The sequence below is a fragment of the Pongo abelii genome, chromosome 19 (assembly GCF_028885655.2).
Source record: "Pongo abelii isolate AG06213 chromosome 19, NHGRI_mPonAbe1-v2.0_pri, whole genome shotgun sequence".
Taxonomy (NCBI): domain Eukaryota; kingdom Metazoa; phylum Chordata; class Mammalia; order Primates; family Hominidae; genus Pongo; species Pongo abelii.
In genome coordinates, this window is record NC_072004.2 from 1,376,376 (window position 1) to 1,389,536 (window position 13,161).

The window sequence follows — 13,161 nt, forward strand, 5'->3', positions numbered from 1 at the left end:
TCAGCCTCCCAAGTAGCTGGGACTACAGGCGCCTGCCACCAGGCCTGGCTAATTTTTGGTATTTTTAGTGGAGACGGGTTTTACCGTGTTAGCCAGGATGGTCTCGATCTCCTGACCTCGTGATCCGCCCGCCTCAGCCTCTCAAAGTGCTGGGATTACAGGCGTGAGCCACTGCGCTGGGCCAGGCTTTTCACATCTACTGTAGATGTATGGTAGAAATACCATGTGTCACTGTGACTCTCCAGTTCCACAGTCAGTGACACCACATGGGCAGCTGGAAATCAGCCATGGTGAGTGCACGTACACCATGGAAGTCGGCAAACACTAGAACCAGGGCCCCACTGACAGATGTGTATGGGCACAGCACTGAGCAAGAGGTTGCTGACCATGGCCTCCAGCTGCCTTTGCCCACCGCGGACTGTGCTCCGGGGCCTCCAAGCCTGGTCACCCGGCCCTCCCAGCAGGTGGCTGCCCTCTTACCTCCCTTGTGAAGTGTTTCTTCGCTTTTTGTTTTGTTTTCTTTTTGTGGTTTGTTCTGTTTTATTTGGTTTTGTTTTGGGACAGTCTCACTCTACACCCCAGGCTGGAGTGCAGTGGTGTGGTCTCGGCTCACTGCAACCTCCATCTCCCGGGTTCAAGCGATTGTTCTGCCTCAGCCTCCTGAGTAGCTGGGACTACAGGTGCACCCCACAACACCTGGCTAATTTTTATTTTTAGTAGAGACAGGGGGTTGCCATATTGCCCAGGCTGGTCCTAGCAAAGTTCTGTCGCTGTCTGTGGGAGGACCCCTGCCCAGGAAGGCTGGTGCTGGCGGACTTCGCAAACTCGGAGAGGCACTTTTTAATGATCCTTGGCCAGCACGAGAGCCGTCCTCTTGGCCACCAGGTCCCTGTGGTTGCCTTGTCTTCTGTATACAGCCCTACCATCCCGCTCAGCAGCCAGAAGCTGTTCCCAGGAATGTGGGTGGTGGGGGGGCAGGGGCTGCTCTTGGCAGTGTTGAAAGAGGGCTGTGCCCAGTGCCCACACACACACACACACACACACACGCACACACCTCTCCACCTCAAATGCCTTGTTGCCTTTTTACAACTTTTCTTTCAGTGAGACCTACATAAAACAAAAAGATGACTGTCCCCACTGAGCACTGCCGCTCGACTGGGCAAGGCGGTTAGGGCAAAGGTCTGCCAGTCTTGCAGAGAAAGCGGCCCAGGAGGCCAGAAAGGGCCGGAGGGATGCAGCACCCCCCGGGGCTGGCACAAATGTTCCACGGCTCGCTGTGCTCTGCACGCCCAGTGTCGGCACGTACACACGACAGTTCCCACGGTGGGGCACACCTGGGTGTTCAACGTACCTCCAGGCCACCTGTAAAAAGGGAGGGACTCTTACTTCCCTCCTGGACTTGTCCCAAGATACCATCTGGACTCAGGCTACACCTGTCTGGAAGCAAGAGCCACACTCGCGTCCCTCCACCATTTGTAAATTCAGGGATTGGGCCAAAACCTACGGCTAGACCAGTTCACAGACCAGTGGGTGGAGCCAGGCAGGTGACAAAGGCCACCTTACTCAAAATCTCTGTCAAAAATCAGGTTTCAGAAGCCTCAAAAGTTTGGCAAAGAAATTCAGTTTTTTTTTTTTGAGACACAGCCTCACTCTGTCGCCCAGGCTGGAGTGCAATGGCGCAACCTCGGCTCACTGCAACCTCCGCCACCCGGATTCAAGCAATTCTCCTGCCTCAGCCTCCTGAGTAGTTGGGATTACAGGCATGTGCCACCACGCCCAGCTAATTTTTGTAATTTTAGTAGAGACGGGGTTTCACCATTTTGGATAGGCTAGTCTCAAACTCCTGACCTCGTGATCCACCTGCCTCGGCCTCCCAAAGTGGTTTTTTTTTTTTTTTTTTTTTTTTTTTTTTTTTTTTTTTTGAGACAGAGTTTCACTCTGTCATCCAGGCTGGAGTGCAGTGGCGCGATCTCAGTTCACTGCAACCTCTGCCTCCCAGGTTCAAGTGATTCTCCTGCCTCAGCCTCCCAAGTAGCTGGGATTACAGGAGTGTACCACCACGCCCGGCTAACTTTTATATTTTTTGTAGAGAAAGGGTTTCACCAAGTCGCTCAGGCTGGTCTCAAACTCCTGAGCTCAAGCAATCCACCTGCCTCCGCCTACCAAAGTGTTGAGATTACAGGCATGAGCCACTGGCCTGGATTGAAGCTTTTGAATCCAGATATGAAGCCACCATCAAGGCCTTCCTCCACTCTGTTCAGTGTAGAAACCCCGTGAGACTCTGGTGACAGGGGAGCAGATGCTCCCACCAACACCACAGATTGGCCAGACCTCTTTGGACATCAGATTCCAGCTGTTTGAGCCGACACAAAACAAGTATCTCTACGGCAACCCCACACGCTTCCGGGAAATGGCACGATGGTGGTATCCACGGTTATGCAAGACGCCTCCAAAACCAAGACATGCCTTCCTGAGGAGGAGTCCCTTTGCAGAAGACAATCCAGGTATCTAGCTCACCCCCAGCAGCAAGCACAGAGCCTGGCAGGGAACAGGCCCTCCACAGATAACAAAGGGCTGGTGGGCTGCTCGGTTGAATGGAATGAATGAAAGTCATCATCTGAGCTGGGGACGGTGCCTCACACCTGTAAAATCCCAGCACTTTGGGAGGCCAAGGCGGGTGGATCGCCTGAGGTCAGGAGTTCGAGACTAGCCTGGCCAACATGGCAAAACCCCATCTCTACTGAAAATACAAAAATTAGCTGGGCGTGGTGGTGCGCACCTGTAATCCTAGCTACTTGGGAAGCTAAGGCAGGAGAATGGCTTGAAGCCAGGAGGCTGAGGTTGCAGTGAGCCGAGATCACACCACTGCACTCCAGCCTGAGCGACAGAGTTTGACTCTGTCTCAAAAAAATAAAGTCAGCATCTGCTTTGTTGATGGCTTCCATGAAACATTACACACTTTTGAGTCTTTACATGTTTCTTCTTATGCCCGACGTCCCACCTGCCCCTCCCACTCCCCACACCCACCTGGAGAGGCAGGTTGGGAATGAGGCAGGTCACCCCAAAGCCCACGAGCAGCAGGTTGGTGAAGGCAAAGGCCCGCATGGCATTGGTGATCTTCTGGATCTGCCGGTCCCGCTTCTTCTTTTTCTTCTCGCCTCTGTGGAGACACAGAACGTGCAGGGGTGGGAGGGCTCCCTGGAGGAAGCCGGATGCTCCTGAGAAGTCAGGCCTCAAGCGTCACAGCACGTAAACTGACCCAAGACTCAGAAGCCACCCAGGCACATTTTAGGGACTGTGTCGGGGCTGGACCAGCACTACGGACACTCCCCGGCCCTTCTCAGTGGAGTGCTGAGTGTGAATCTCAGAGGGGGTCTCGGGTACGAGAAGATGGCCATCCATACGCTGCAGTGCTCTGTGAAGGCTGAGCTAAGACGACGGGGAGAGAAGTAGCAGCGTGTGCCTGAGCTGGCACATGGCAAAGCCTCACTTCACCACTGGCTTCAAGTTCACCCAGATCTTGCAGGACGCTGATAAGAAGCCAGATACAAGCCAAATAGGGGAGTGAATGGGTTTCCCCTTGTGGGGACAGGAGAGGGTAAAGGGGAAATGAGCAGGCAGCAGATGGAACTGGAGTGGACACAAATAACCTCTTGGCTGCAGGACCTGACCTAGATAGCACAGCACTCTCGGTTTTTTTTGTTTTGTTTTGTTTTGTTTTTTGAGACGGAGTCTCGCTCTGTCACCCAGGCTGGAGTGCAGTGGCGCGATCTCGGCTCACTGCCACCTCTGCCTCCTGGGTTCAAGCCATTCTCCTGCCTCAGCCTCCCGAGTGGCCGGGACTACAGGCGCACGCCACTTCGCCTGGCTAATTTTTGCATTTTGTAGAGACGGGGTTTCACCACGTTAGCCAGGATGGTCTCGATCTTCCGACCTTGTGATCCACCCTCCTCGGCCTCCCAAAGTGCTGGGATTACAGGCGTGAGCCACCGCGCCCGGCCAAGCACCCTCTGTAATTATCTCTCGTGAATGAACGATTACCGATCCCAGTCTCACACCCACGCAGTCACCCCAGATGATCCAAGAATGGACCCCAGGTGCTCGCAGATGTGCAGGGAGTCCCAGGCCCACCACTTCCTAACTGTGCGGCCCCAGGCAAACTACTGCAAGTCCCAGCCTCAGCTCCTTCATCTGTAAAATGGGTATAACACTGGTCCCCACTTCGCCGGGGTGTTGGGAGTTTTCACTGAGATACTGTGCTTGGAGTGCTCGGCGGAGGGCCTCAAGCAATAAACCGTAGCTTATTATATTAAGGTGTGGAGCCATAGAAAACAGCGTTTGGCTGGGCGTGGTGGCTCATGCCTGTAATCCCAGCACTTTGGGAGGCCAAGGCAGGCGGATCACAAGGTCAGGAGATCGAGACCATCTTGTCTAACACTGTGAAACCCCGTCTCTACTAAAAATATATATAAAAAAAATTAGCCAGGCGTGGTGGTGGGCGCCTGTAGTCCCAGCTACTTGGGAGGCTGAGGCAGGAGAATGGCGTGAACCCAGGAGGCGGAGCTTGCAGTGAGCCGAGATAGAGCCACTGCACTCCAGCCTGGGCAACAGAGCCAGACTCTGTCTCAAAAAAAAAAAAAAGAAAAAAGAAAAAAGAAAACAGCGTTTAACTCATGCTCTGATCTTGGAGCCTATCCCTTACATAAAGTAGGACTCCAGTACCTTGTTTAATCTTCACAATCATGAACAACTCTATTAACACATAATATGGTTATAGCAACTTACTACTCAAACTGACCGGAATAAACCTTGCAGGCAGATAACAAAGGGCTGGTGGGCTGCTTGGTTGAATGGAATGAATGAAAGTCACCATCTGAGCCGGATGCGGGGCCTCATACCTGTAATCCCAGTACTTTGGGAGGCTTTAAGATGGTGTAGCCACTGCCAAGGGGTGGAGGGAGGGTGGTCTTAGGAGGGAGGGTGGCCTTAGGAGGGAGAGTGGTCTTAGGAGCAAAATGGTCTGCTAGCCATTGTCCGCACACTTTCACCTGTGTCTCTTTTTCTTCCATCTTACTGGATGCTTCTTTTTTGTTTTTTCTTTTTGAGACAGAGTCTCGCTCTGTTGCCCAGGCTGGAAGTGCAATGGCGTGATCTCGGCTCACTGCAACCTCCACCTCCCGGGTTCAAGCAATTCTCATGCCTCAGCCTCCTGAGTAGCTGGGATCACAGGCGCGCACGCCACCACCGCACCTGGCTAATTTTTTGTATTTTTAGTAGAGACGGGGTTTTACCACGTTGGCCGGGCTGGTCTTCAACTCCTGACCTCAGGTGATCCACCCACCTCAGCCTCCCAAAGTGCTGGGATTACAGGCGTGAGCCATTGTGCTCGGCCCTCAATGCTTCTTAAACTTTTTTTAAGAGACGTGGTCTTGCTTTGTCACCCAGACTGGAGTGCAGCAGCACGATCATAGCTCACTGAAGCCTCAAACTGGGCTCAAGCAGTCCTGCTGCCTCTGCCACCTGAGTAGCTGGGACAACAGGCACATGCGACCATGCCCACCTGATTTTTAAATTTTTTTGGAGACACAGTCTCGCTTTGTCACCCAGGCTGGAGTGCAACGGTGCGATCACAGCTCACTGCAGTCTCGACCTCCCCAGGCTCAGGTGATCCTCTCACCTCAGCCTCCCGAGCAGCTGGAACTACAGGTGCGCACCACCACGCCTGGCTCATTTTTGTATTTTTTGGTGGAGACGGAGTTTCATCACATTGTCCAGGCTGGTCACTAACTCCTGGGCTCAAGCAATTCATTCACCTCAACCTTCCAAAGTGTTGGTATTATAGGCATGAACCACCATCCCTGGCCAATTTTTAAATTTTTTTGTAGAGACGGGGAGTCGGGGCTGGCCATGTTTCCCAGACTGGTCTCCAACTCCTGGCCTCGAGTGATCTTCCTACCCCAGCCTTTCAAAGTGCTGGGATTACAGGCATGAGTCACCGCACCTGGCCTCAAACTTTAGCATTTCCATAGAATTCCAAAGAATTTCCATAAAGAGGGAAGCAGTTGAAACGCATGCTGAGCTGAATGAGTGAGTCTCTCTAAGGGCTCCGGGAGGAGCTGGAGTGCATTGCTCTCTCCCTCTGACCCACCCACCCTGTGCCTGACATGCAGCTCTGGGGTCTTTCTGCAGGGGCTGCGGGCTGGGAACCAGGGCACTGGCCCTGCCTACGCACTGGTTGGCGTCTTTCTCCTCGGGCTCCTCGGAGGCGTCTTCACACTCCTTCAGCCTCCAGTCCATGATGTAGCCGATGACGGGGGCCGTCAGCAGGCACAGCAGCTGGAGCACGCCAAAGATGGAGGTGTAGAGGCCAACTGTGGAGGAAGGCACTGCGTCATGGGGACGCCCGGCAGACAGCCCTGGAGCAGGGACTGGGCACCGGCTGGGAAGGGGCTGGTCCCCACAGGCTCTTCTGGGGTCTGCCCCAGAACCCCCTGTCACTGTGGGTCTTGCGGGAGCCCGGAGACCTTAACTCTGAAGTCAAGGCTGGAGCACGGGGCAGGTCCTCGGCTCCAAATCCCCTGCTTGTTTCTAAGAAACAGCTAATGAAACCCAGAGTGTCACAATGGCCTTCCCAGAGCTCCAGGAAGTCGCTATGACTTGGGAACTCCTGTGATGGAGGCTAAGTGACGGGCCGTTAGTTTCTGCCTCTAGAAATAGCCCAGAACGGCCAGGCGCGGTGGCTCATGCCTGTAATCCCAGCACTTTGGGAGGCTGAGGTGGGCGGATCACGAGGTCAGGAGTTCGAGACCAGCCTGACCAACATGGTGAAACCCCGTCTCTACTAAAAATACAAAAATTAGCCGGGCGTGGTGGCGCGCATCTGTAACCCCAGCTACTCAGGAGGCTACAAGGAGAGTCACTTGAACCCGGGAGGTGAAGGTTGCAGTGAGCCAAGATCACGCCTCTGCACTCCAGCCTGGACAACAGAGCAAGACTCCAACTCAAAAAAAAAAAAAAAAAAGAAATATCCCAGAAAGGCACTGCTCACAGGGCTCTGACGTCAGGGCTTCCATATTCAAAGACTTAAAATTACGGTGGATTTTCCAGGGAAGCAGATGCGGAATGTTGATTGCCCCGGCTTTACCCCCACCGCTCTAGCCGGGAGGCTTGTTTGGAGCTTGAGGCGAGGAGCTTCTGGGTTGAACAGAGACTGGCTGGGAGGGGACATCACAGCATTCCCTGACAATCCCCCCCACCCCCCGCTTACCCGTGGCTATCACTGCATCAAGAAAGCAAAAGTGAAAAAGCAGAAAGAAGAGAGGTCAGTGGCAGAAATCTCAGTGCTACAGAGAGATGGGAGAGGAGGCAGGCTCACTCCATGCCCAGCCCACACGGCGTTTCCCGCACTGCGTTTCCCACCAAGCGTGACTTGGGGCGCTCAGGGGAGGCGGAGCTGCAGCCAGGCCTCTGGAAGTGGACTTGGGACAACGCCCAGCCCTGGCCCCTGCTGACATTCTCCTGTCTGCTGGTGCTGGGTCACAGGCGGGCTGGTGAATTAGGCCTGTGACGTTGGCAGGTAGCGTGATGGGGAAGTGACGGGCATGCGGAAGGCCTGGTGCAATCAGGGTCCCTGTCACCACACTGCCTGCGGGAAGCGGCTCTGTCACAGCTACCTCCTGCTGTGCTGAGAGAGAGGGAAAGGACCAAGAACCTGCCCCAGATGCCTGGTCAAGGCATCTGACACCATGGGTCTCCCTTCCACTCCAAGAAACGGGGACCATGCCTGGGCCTGCTCCCCTTCCTTGGGCCATGGCCCCCCTGTCACAGAGGCCTGGTGGCCCCTGAGCTGCTGCTCCGAGTGGAATGTCCTGGTCTAGAGGGCTCTGGCTGCTCCAGTGTCTTAAGACCCATACGTGAGTCCTGGCTCTGACCTTGAACAAGTTACACCATCACTCTAGGCCTCATTTTTCAGTTGTATATGACGATAATATCTATCATAAATGATGATGTAAACAGATGATAGTATCTATTTAACTCCTAGATTGTTATCAAGTCAAAGACAACAACAGGAAAACATGTCACCTGTCAACTCTGTACAAAGGGAGGGTAGGACAGGTGGCCCCTGCTTGGGGGTGGGGGTGCAGGGGGCACCCGACCCATCTGGCCAGCCACAGCCTCTGTACCCTGCTCCCATTTTCAGGCCTCAATCCCCAAGCACTGTTGGCCCTGGACTGTTTTCCCCCCTCAATTCTGGTTTCTCAATGCCTGCTTCTTCCCAGTAAGTGCCACACCCTGAGGGTGGGTGGCAGAGTGAGGCAGGAGTGCCCACTTTGGCTGGGACTGGGCACTGCTGGGGACAGCACGGGCCACGTCTTCCCCATCTCAAGAATGGCTTTTTGGCTGGGCATTGTGGCTCACGCCTGTAATCTCAGCACTTTGGGAGGCTGAGGCATGTGGATCACTTGAGGTCAGGAGTTGGAGACCAGGCAGGAGTTGGAGACATGGTGAAACCCTGTCTCTACTAAAAGTACAAAAATTAGCTGGGCATAGTGGTGCATGCCTGTAACCCCAGCTACTTGGGAGGCTGAGGCAGGAGAATCACTTGAACCCGAGAGACGGAGGTTGCAGTGAGCCGAGATCACGCCACTGTGCTCTAGCCCGGGTGACAAAAGCGAAAATCCGTCTCAAAAAAAAAAAGACTGTATTTTTGGCTGGGCATTGTGGCTCATGCCTGTTATCTCAGCACTTTGGGAGGCTGAGGTGGGAGAATTGCTTGAGCCCAGGAGTTTGAGACCAGCCTGGGAAAAATAGCGAGACCTCGTCTTTATGGAAAAAAAAAAAAATTAGCCAGGCATGGTGGCACACACCTGTAGTCCCAGATGCTTAGGAGGCCGAGGTGGGAAGATCCCTTGAGCTCATGAGTCGGAGGCTGCAGTGAGCTATCAGTTGCACCACTGCACTCCAGCCTGGGTGGCAGAGGAAGACCCCAACTCAAAAAAAAAAAAAAAAAAAAAAAGGCGGCCTTTTCCCAGCTGGCAGCACCCTGGCTAGTTAGGGTTTCCCCGAATCTGCACTCCTGTTTGATGGCGGGTCTCAAACGCTGGGAGGCAGCAGAGTCACCACCGATCAGCGGCAAGACCTGGAGTCTCCATTTGGAACCAGCACCCGGGAGCCTCTGCTGCGGGAGCGTCTGCTGCGGGTGGTCGCGGGGCCGTACATGGAGGCAATGGCTCTGGTGCTTTGAGCCGTTCCTCAGCAGCACAGCACACCCGCTCCTGGGGAGCCACAAAGTTCATGAGTGTGCAGAAAGTGACCCGGACCCTGCAGCCGCCTCTCGGCCAGAGCCAGGGCTATGGGTGTTGGGTGTAACCGGTCACAGAAGGGGGGTGGAAAACCAATGCCTCGTCTGCCACAGACCAGCCTTCCTGGCCTGGCTTCCTCTACTTCTTGAAATTGACTTTTTGAACATAGGAAACAGTTGGAAACACTCCTCTGGGGCAGCAAAAGATTTCTCAGACAGCCTGAATAAAAGACACTGACTCAGCAGCAGGGAGATGTGCCTTTCCAGGGCCAGGGACCAGCTCTCTGCACACCTTGGGGTTTCCACCACTCCAGGGCTGAATGTTTATCAGGCCAGGCGAGAGAGGGGATGAGAAATCCAGCTTTATCAAAAGGAAAAGATAGCAAAGGGAACCAGATAACAGCCAGTTCTACTGTGAAAATGGGAGTCTAGGCCAGGCACGGTGGCTCACGCCTGTAATCCCAGCACTTTGGGAGTCCAGGGGGGAGGATCCCTTGAGCCCAGTAGTTTGAGACCAACCTGGGCAACACAGCAAGACCCCATGCCTGCAAAGAATTTAAAAATTAGCTGGGTGAGGTGGCGTGCACCTGGGGAGCCCTAAGAGATCAAGGCTGCAGTGTTCGCATCACTGCACTCCAGCCTAAGCAACGCAGAAAGAGACCCTGCCTCAAAAAAACAAGGAATAAAAAGACATGATAGATTAGGGTTCCCCAAAGTGTGTTCCACGGATTTTTTTTTTTTTTTTTTTTTGAGACGGAGTCGCACTCTGTCGCCCAGGCTGGAGTGCCGTGGCACGATCTCGGCTCACTGCAACCTCCACCTCCTGGGTTCAAGCAATTCTCTGCTTCAGCTTCCCAAGTAGCCGGGATTACAGGGGCCCACCATCATGCCCGGCTAATTTTTTGTATTTTTAGTAGAGACGGGGGTTTCACAATCTTGGCCAGGCTGGTCTTGAACTCCTGACCTCATGATCCACCTGCCTCGGCCTCCAAAAAGACTAAGATTACAGGTGTGCGCCACCGTGCCTGGCTTTTTTTTTTTTTGGACACGGAATCTCACTCTGTCGCCCAGGCTGGAGTGCAGTGGCACGATCTCAGCTCACTGCAACCTCTGCCTCCCAGGTTCAAGTGATTCTCCTGCTTCAGCCTCCTGAGTAGCTGGGATTGCAGGTGTGCGCCACCACGCCCAGCTAATTTTTGTATTTTTAGTAGAGACGGGGTTTCACCGTGTTGGCCAGGCTGGTCTTGAACTCCTGACCTCAGGTGATCCACCTGCGTCGGCCTCCCAAAGTGCTGGGATTACAGGCGTGAGCCACCGTGCCTGGCCTAGACTCCCATTTTCACAGTAGAACTGGCTGTTATCTGGTTCCCTTTGCTATCTTTTCCTTTTGATAAAGCTGGATTTCTCATCCCCTAAAAACCTGATAACTGATTCTTCACAAGTCCTAGGGTATCTTCACCTTGATAAAAACAAGTAAACCGTCGGAAAAAGTTGCACACCAGGGAGGCTGCCAATAAAAAGGATTTAGAGTGTTTGTCCCGCCTGGGGATGACTAAGGCTGACTCAGCTCAGGCCCCGGGGAAGTCCTGACTTTCTCTGTAGAATCAAAACCTCTAATCAGCTGAAGACCTGCGCTGTTTGGAAAAGTGGAGTGTGGGTTATCAGCTGTGTTTGTTGGAGCTGACAAGCCTCAACCGATCGCAGGCTCCGAGGAAGCCCCTGCCCCGCCCTGTTTCGAGGTGAGGGATGCAGATCCCAGTGTGGGCCAGTTGCCCCAGCATCTCCAGCCACGTCCTGACCTCAACGCCCAGGGTGTCCACGCACCCACCGTGCCACTTTCTGGGAGGACTTCGGGCTTGACCTGCTGTCTTTCAGCCACGCTCAGGTGGAGCGTTCTGTTCTGTTTTCATTTACAGACACACACGGCAACCCTCCCCCTCAGGCACTGGAAAACACACACCCCACACCCCACACCCAGGAGGCTATTTTGGTCCTTCCCTCCCTCCTGGACCAGGAAACCCTGATGGGGACACGAAGAAACAGTTGGGGCTGGCAGTGATGAAATAGCTCCGACAGGCAGACGGCGCCTGGGATGCGGCCTTTCCGTGGCCCTGCTGGCCTGGCTCAGCTTCACACATTCCGGCCGGCGGCCAGTGGGCTGGGCTCAGGCCGGGGAGTGACATCGACCGAGGCTGCCCAGGGCGCCTACCTGTCTTCTGGTCGCCGCTGACCAGGAACTTGAGGATGTTGTTCATGGCCCCCATGTAGAAGATGAGCCGCAGCTGTGTGACGCACATGGTGATGAGGCTGAGCAGCAGGATGGGGCTGAACACGCTGTGCATGAAGGAGGGGGCCGCTGCGGGGAGAGGGTGCGGGGCTCAGGGCCGGGGCACACTGTCCCCGCCACCGGGGGCCGTGCGGATCCCTCCACACTGGAGGCCAGGAGGGGGCCCCTCGGGACGGGCCTGGTGAGGGTAACGGGGTTGGCGCTGTGGTGGGGTCACCTCTTGTGTGAAATCAGGCAAATCCCTTTCCCTCCCCCAAGCCTTCCTGAGCGCCTCTGCAGAACAGGGCAGGCGGGGCCGCCTCCCCTTTTGGGGTGAGGTGGGAATGGGGTGAGCCGATACCCACGGAGCACTCCCTGCCCGTCGCCCGGCTGCGGTCTCAGGTGGGTACCTGCGGCATCCGGCTGGCACTTCACCTCCAGGTCGACGGTGGACAGGCATAGCTTGTGGCCCTCCTGCAGTACCACCTGCTCCTTGGCACTCCTCATGGAGCTGCCCACGCTCAGGCGCCGGCCCACCGTGGTCACCTGCTTGTAGAACTGCTTCCCTGTGATCTTGTGGTCGAAGCCCAGCCAGCTGAACTTGACCTTCACCCTGGGGCCCCGGGAGAGTGTCTGTGGGTGCTGCCCGGGACCCCGGCTGGGGGGCGGGGGCTGGGGGCAGGCGGGACAGGGGCACCTCTACTTACGAGTAGTCCATGTCCTCCGGCCCCGGGAAGGGCTCCAGGGGCCAGTTAAAGAAGCAGTTGAGGAAAACCAGCCCGGAACAGCCGGCCCAGACCACGAGGATGATGATGAAGGAGACACCAGCATCGTAGATGAGCTGACAGGCACCGCGGGGACAGGGTGGGGTGGGGGAGGGGGCAGAGTTAGCCCAGGGAGGCCAGAACCGAGGCAGGCAGGGGTATCTGGCCTCCCCTGCTGTCCCTGTGCTGAGCCGCGCAAAGAGGCACAGCCCTGCCAGCCTGGGCGTTGGGGCATCAGGCACCCGCCTTCCAGTCCTCCCACCGTGCCTGCCCTGCTGGTTATCTGGGCCTGGCGTGGCATTAGCCCCCCGACTCGGAGGCCTTTCCTGACCGCCCGCCCATGATCACGGCATGTCTTGCAGGCTCATAGTGATCCGCCCAGCAGAGGCGACGGTGCTTCTGGTCCATCGGCTTGTCTGGCATTAGCGGAGCTCCCTGAAGGCGGGAACCGGCCAGCCCCGTCCACTGATGCTTCCCCAGTGCCTTTGAGAGCTCACGTGGCAGAGGCCAAAGAAATGCTCAAGGAAGCCGGGCGTGGCGGCTCACGCCTGTAATCCCAGCACTGTGGGAGGCTGAGGTGGGCGGATCATGAGGTCAGGAGTTCGAGGCCAGCCTGACCAACATGGTGAAACCCCGTCTCTACTAAAAATACAAAAATTAACCGGGCATGGTGGCGGGCGCCTGTAATCCCAGCTACTCGGGAGGCTGAGGCAGGAGAATCACTTGAACCTGGGAGGTGGAGGTTGCAGTGAGCCGAGATCGTGCCACTGCACTCCAGCCCGGGCGACAGAGTGAGACTCCGTCCCAAAAAAAAAAAAGGAGGAGGAAGA

General features: G+C 55.5%; 1 protein-coding gene across 2 annotated transcripts in view; it reads right to left on the bottom strand.

Moving 5' to 3' along the window:
* SLC43A2 (solute carrier family 43 member 2) overlaps window positions 1-13,161 on the bottom strand; it is a 55,576-nt gene that overhangs the window by 5,928 nt on the left and 36,487 nt on the right. For both annotated transcript variants that reach the window (XM_054535101.2, NM_001131238.1), the window contains 5 exon segments: window positions 12,275-12,408; window positions 11,978-12,180; window positions 11,511-11,657; window positions 6,233-6,371; window positions 3,028-3,160 (listed from right to left, as the gene is read on the bottom strand). In XM_054535101.2, coding sequence (XP_054391076.2) covers window positions 3,028-3,160; window positions 6,233-6,371; window positions 11,511-11,657; window positions 11,978-12,180; window positions 12,275-12,408 — 756 coding nt within the window.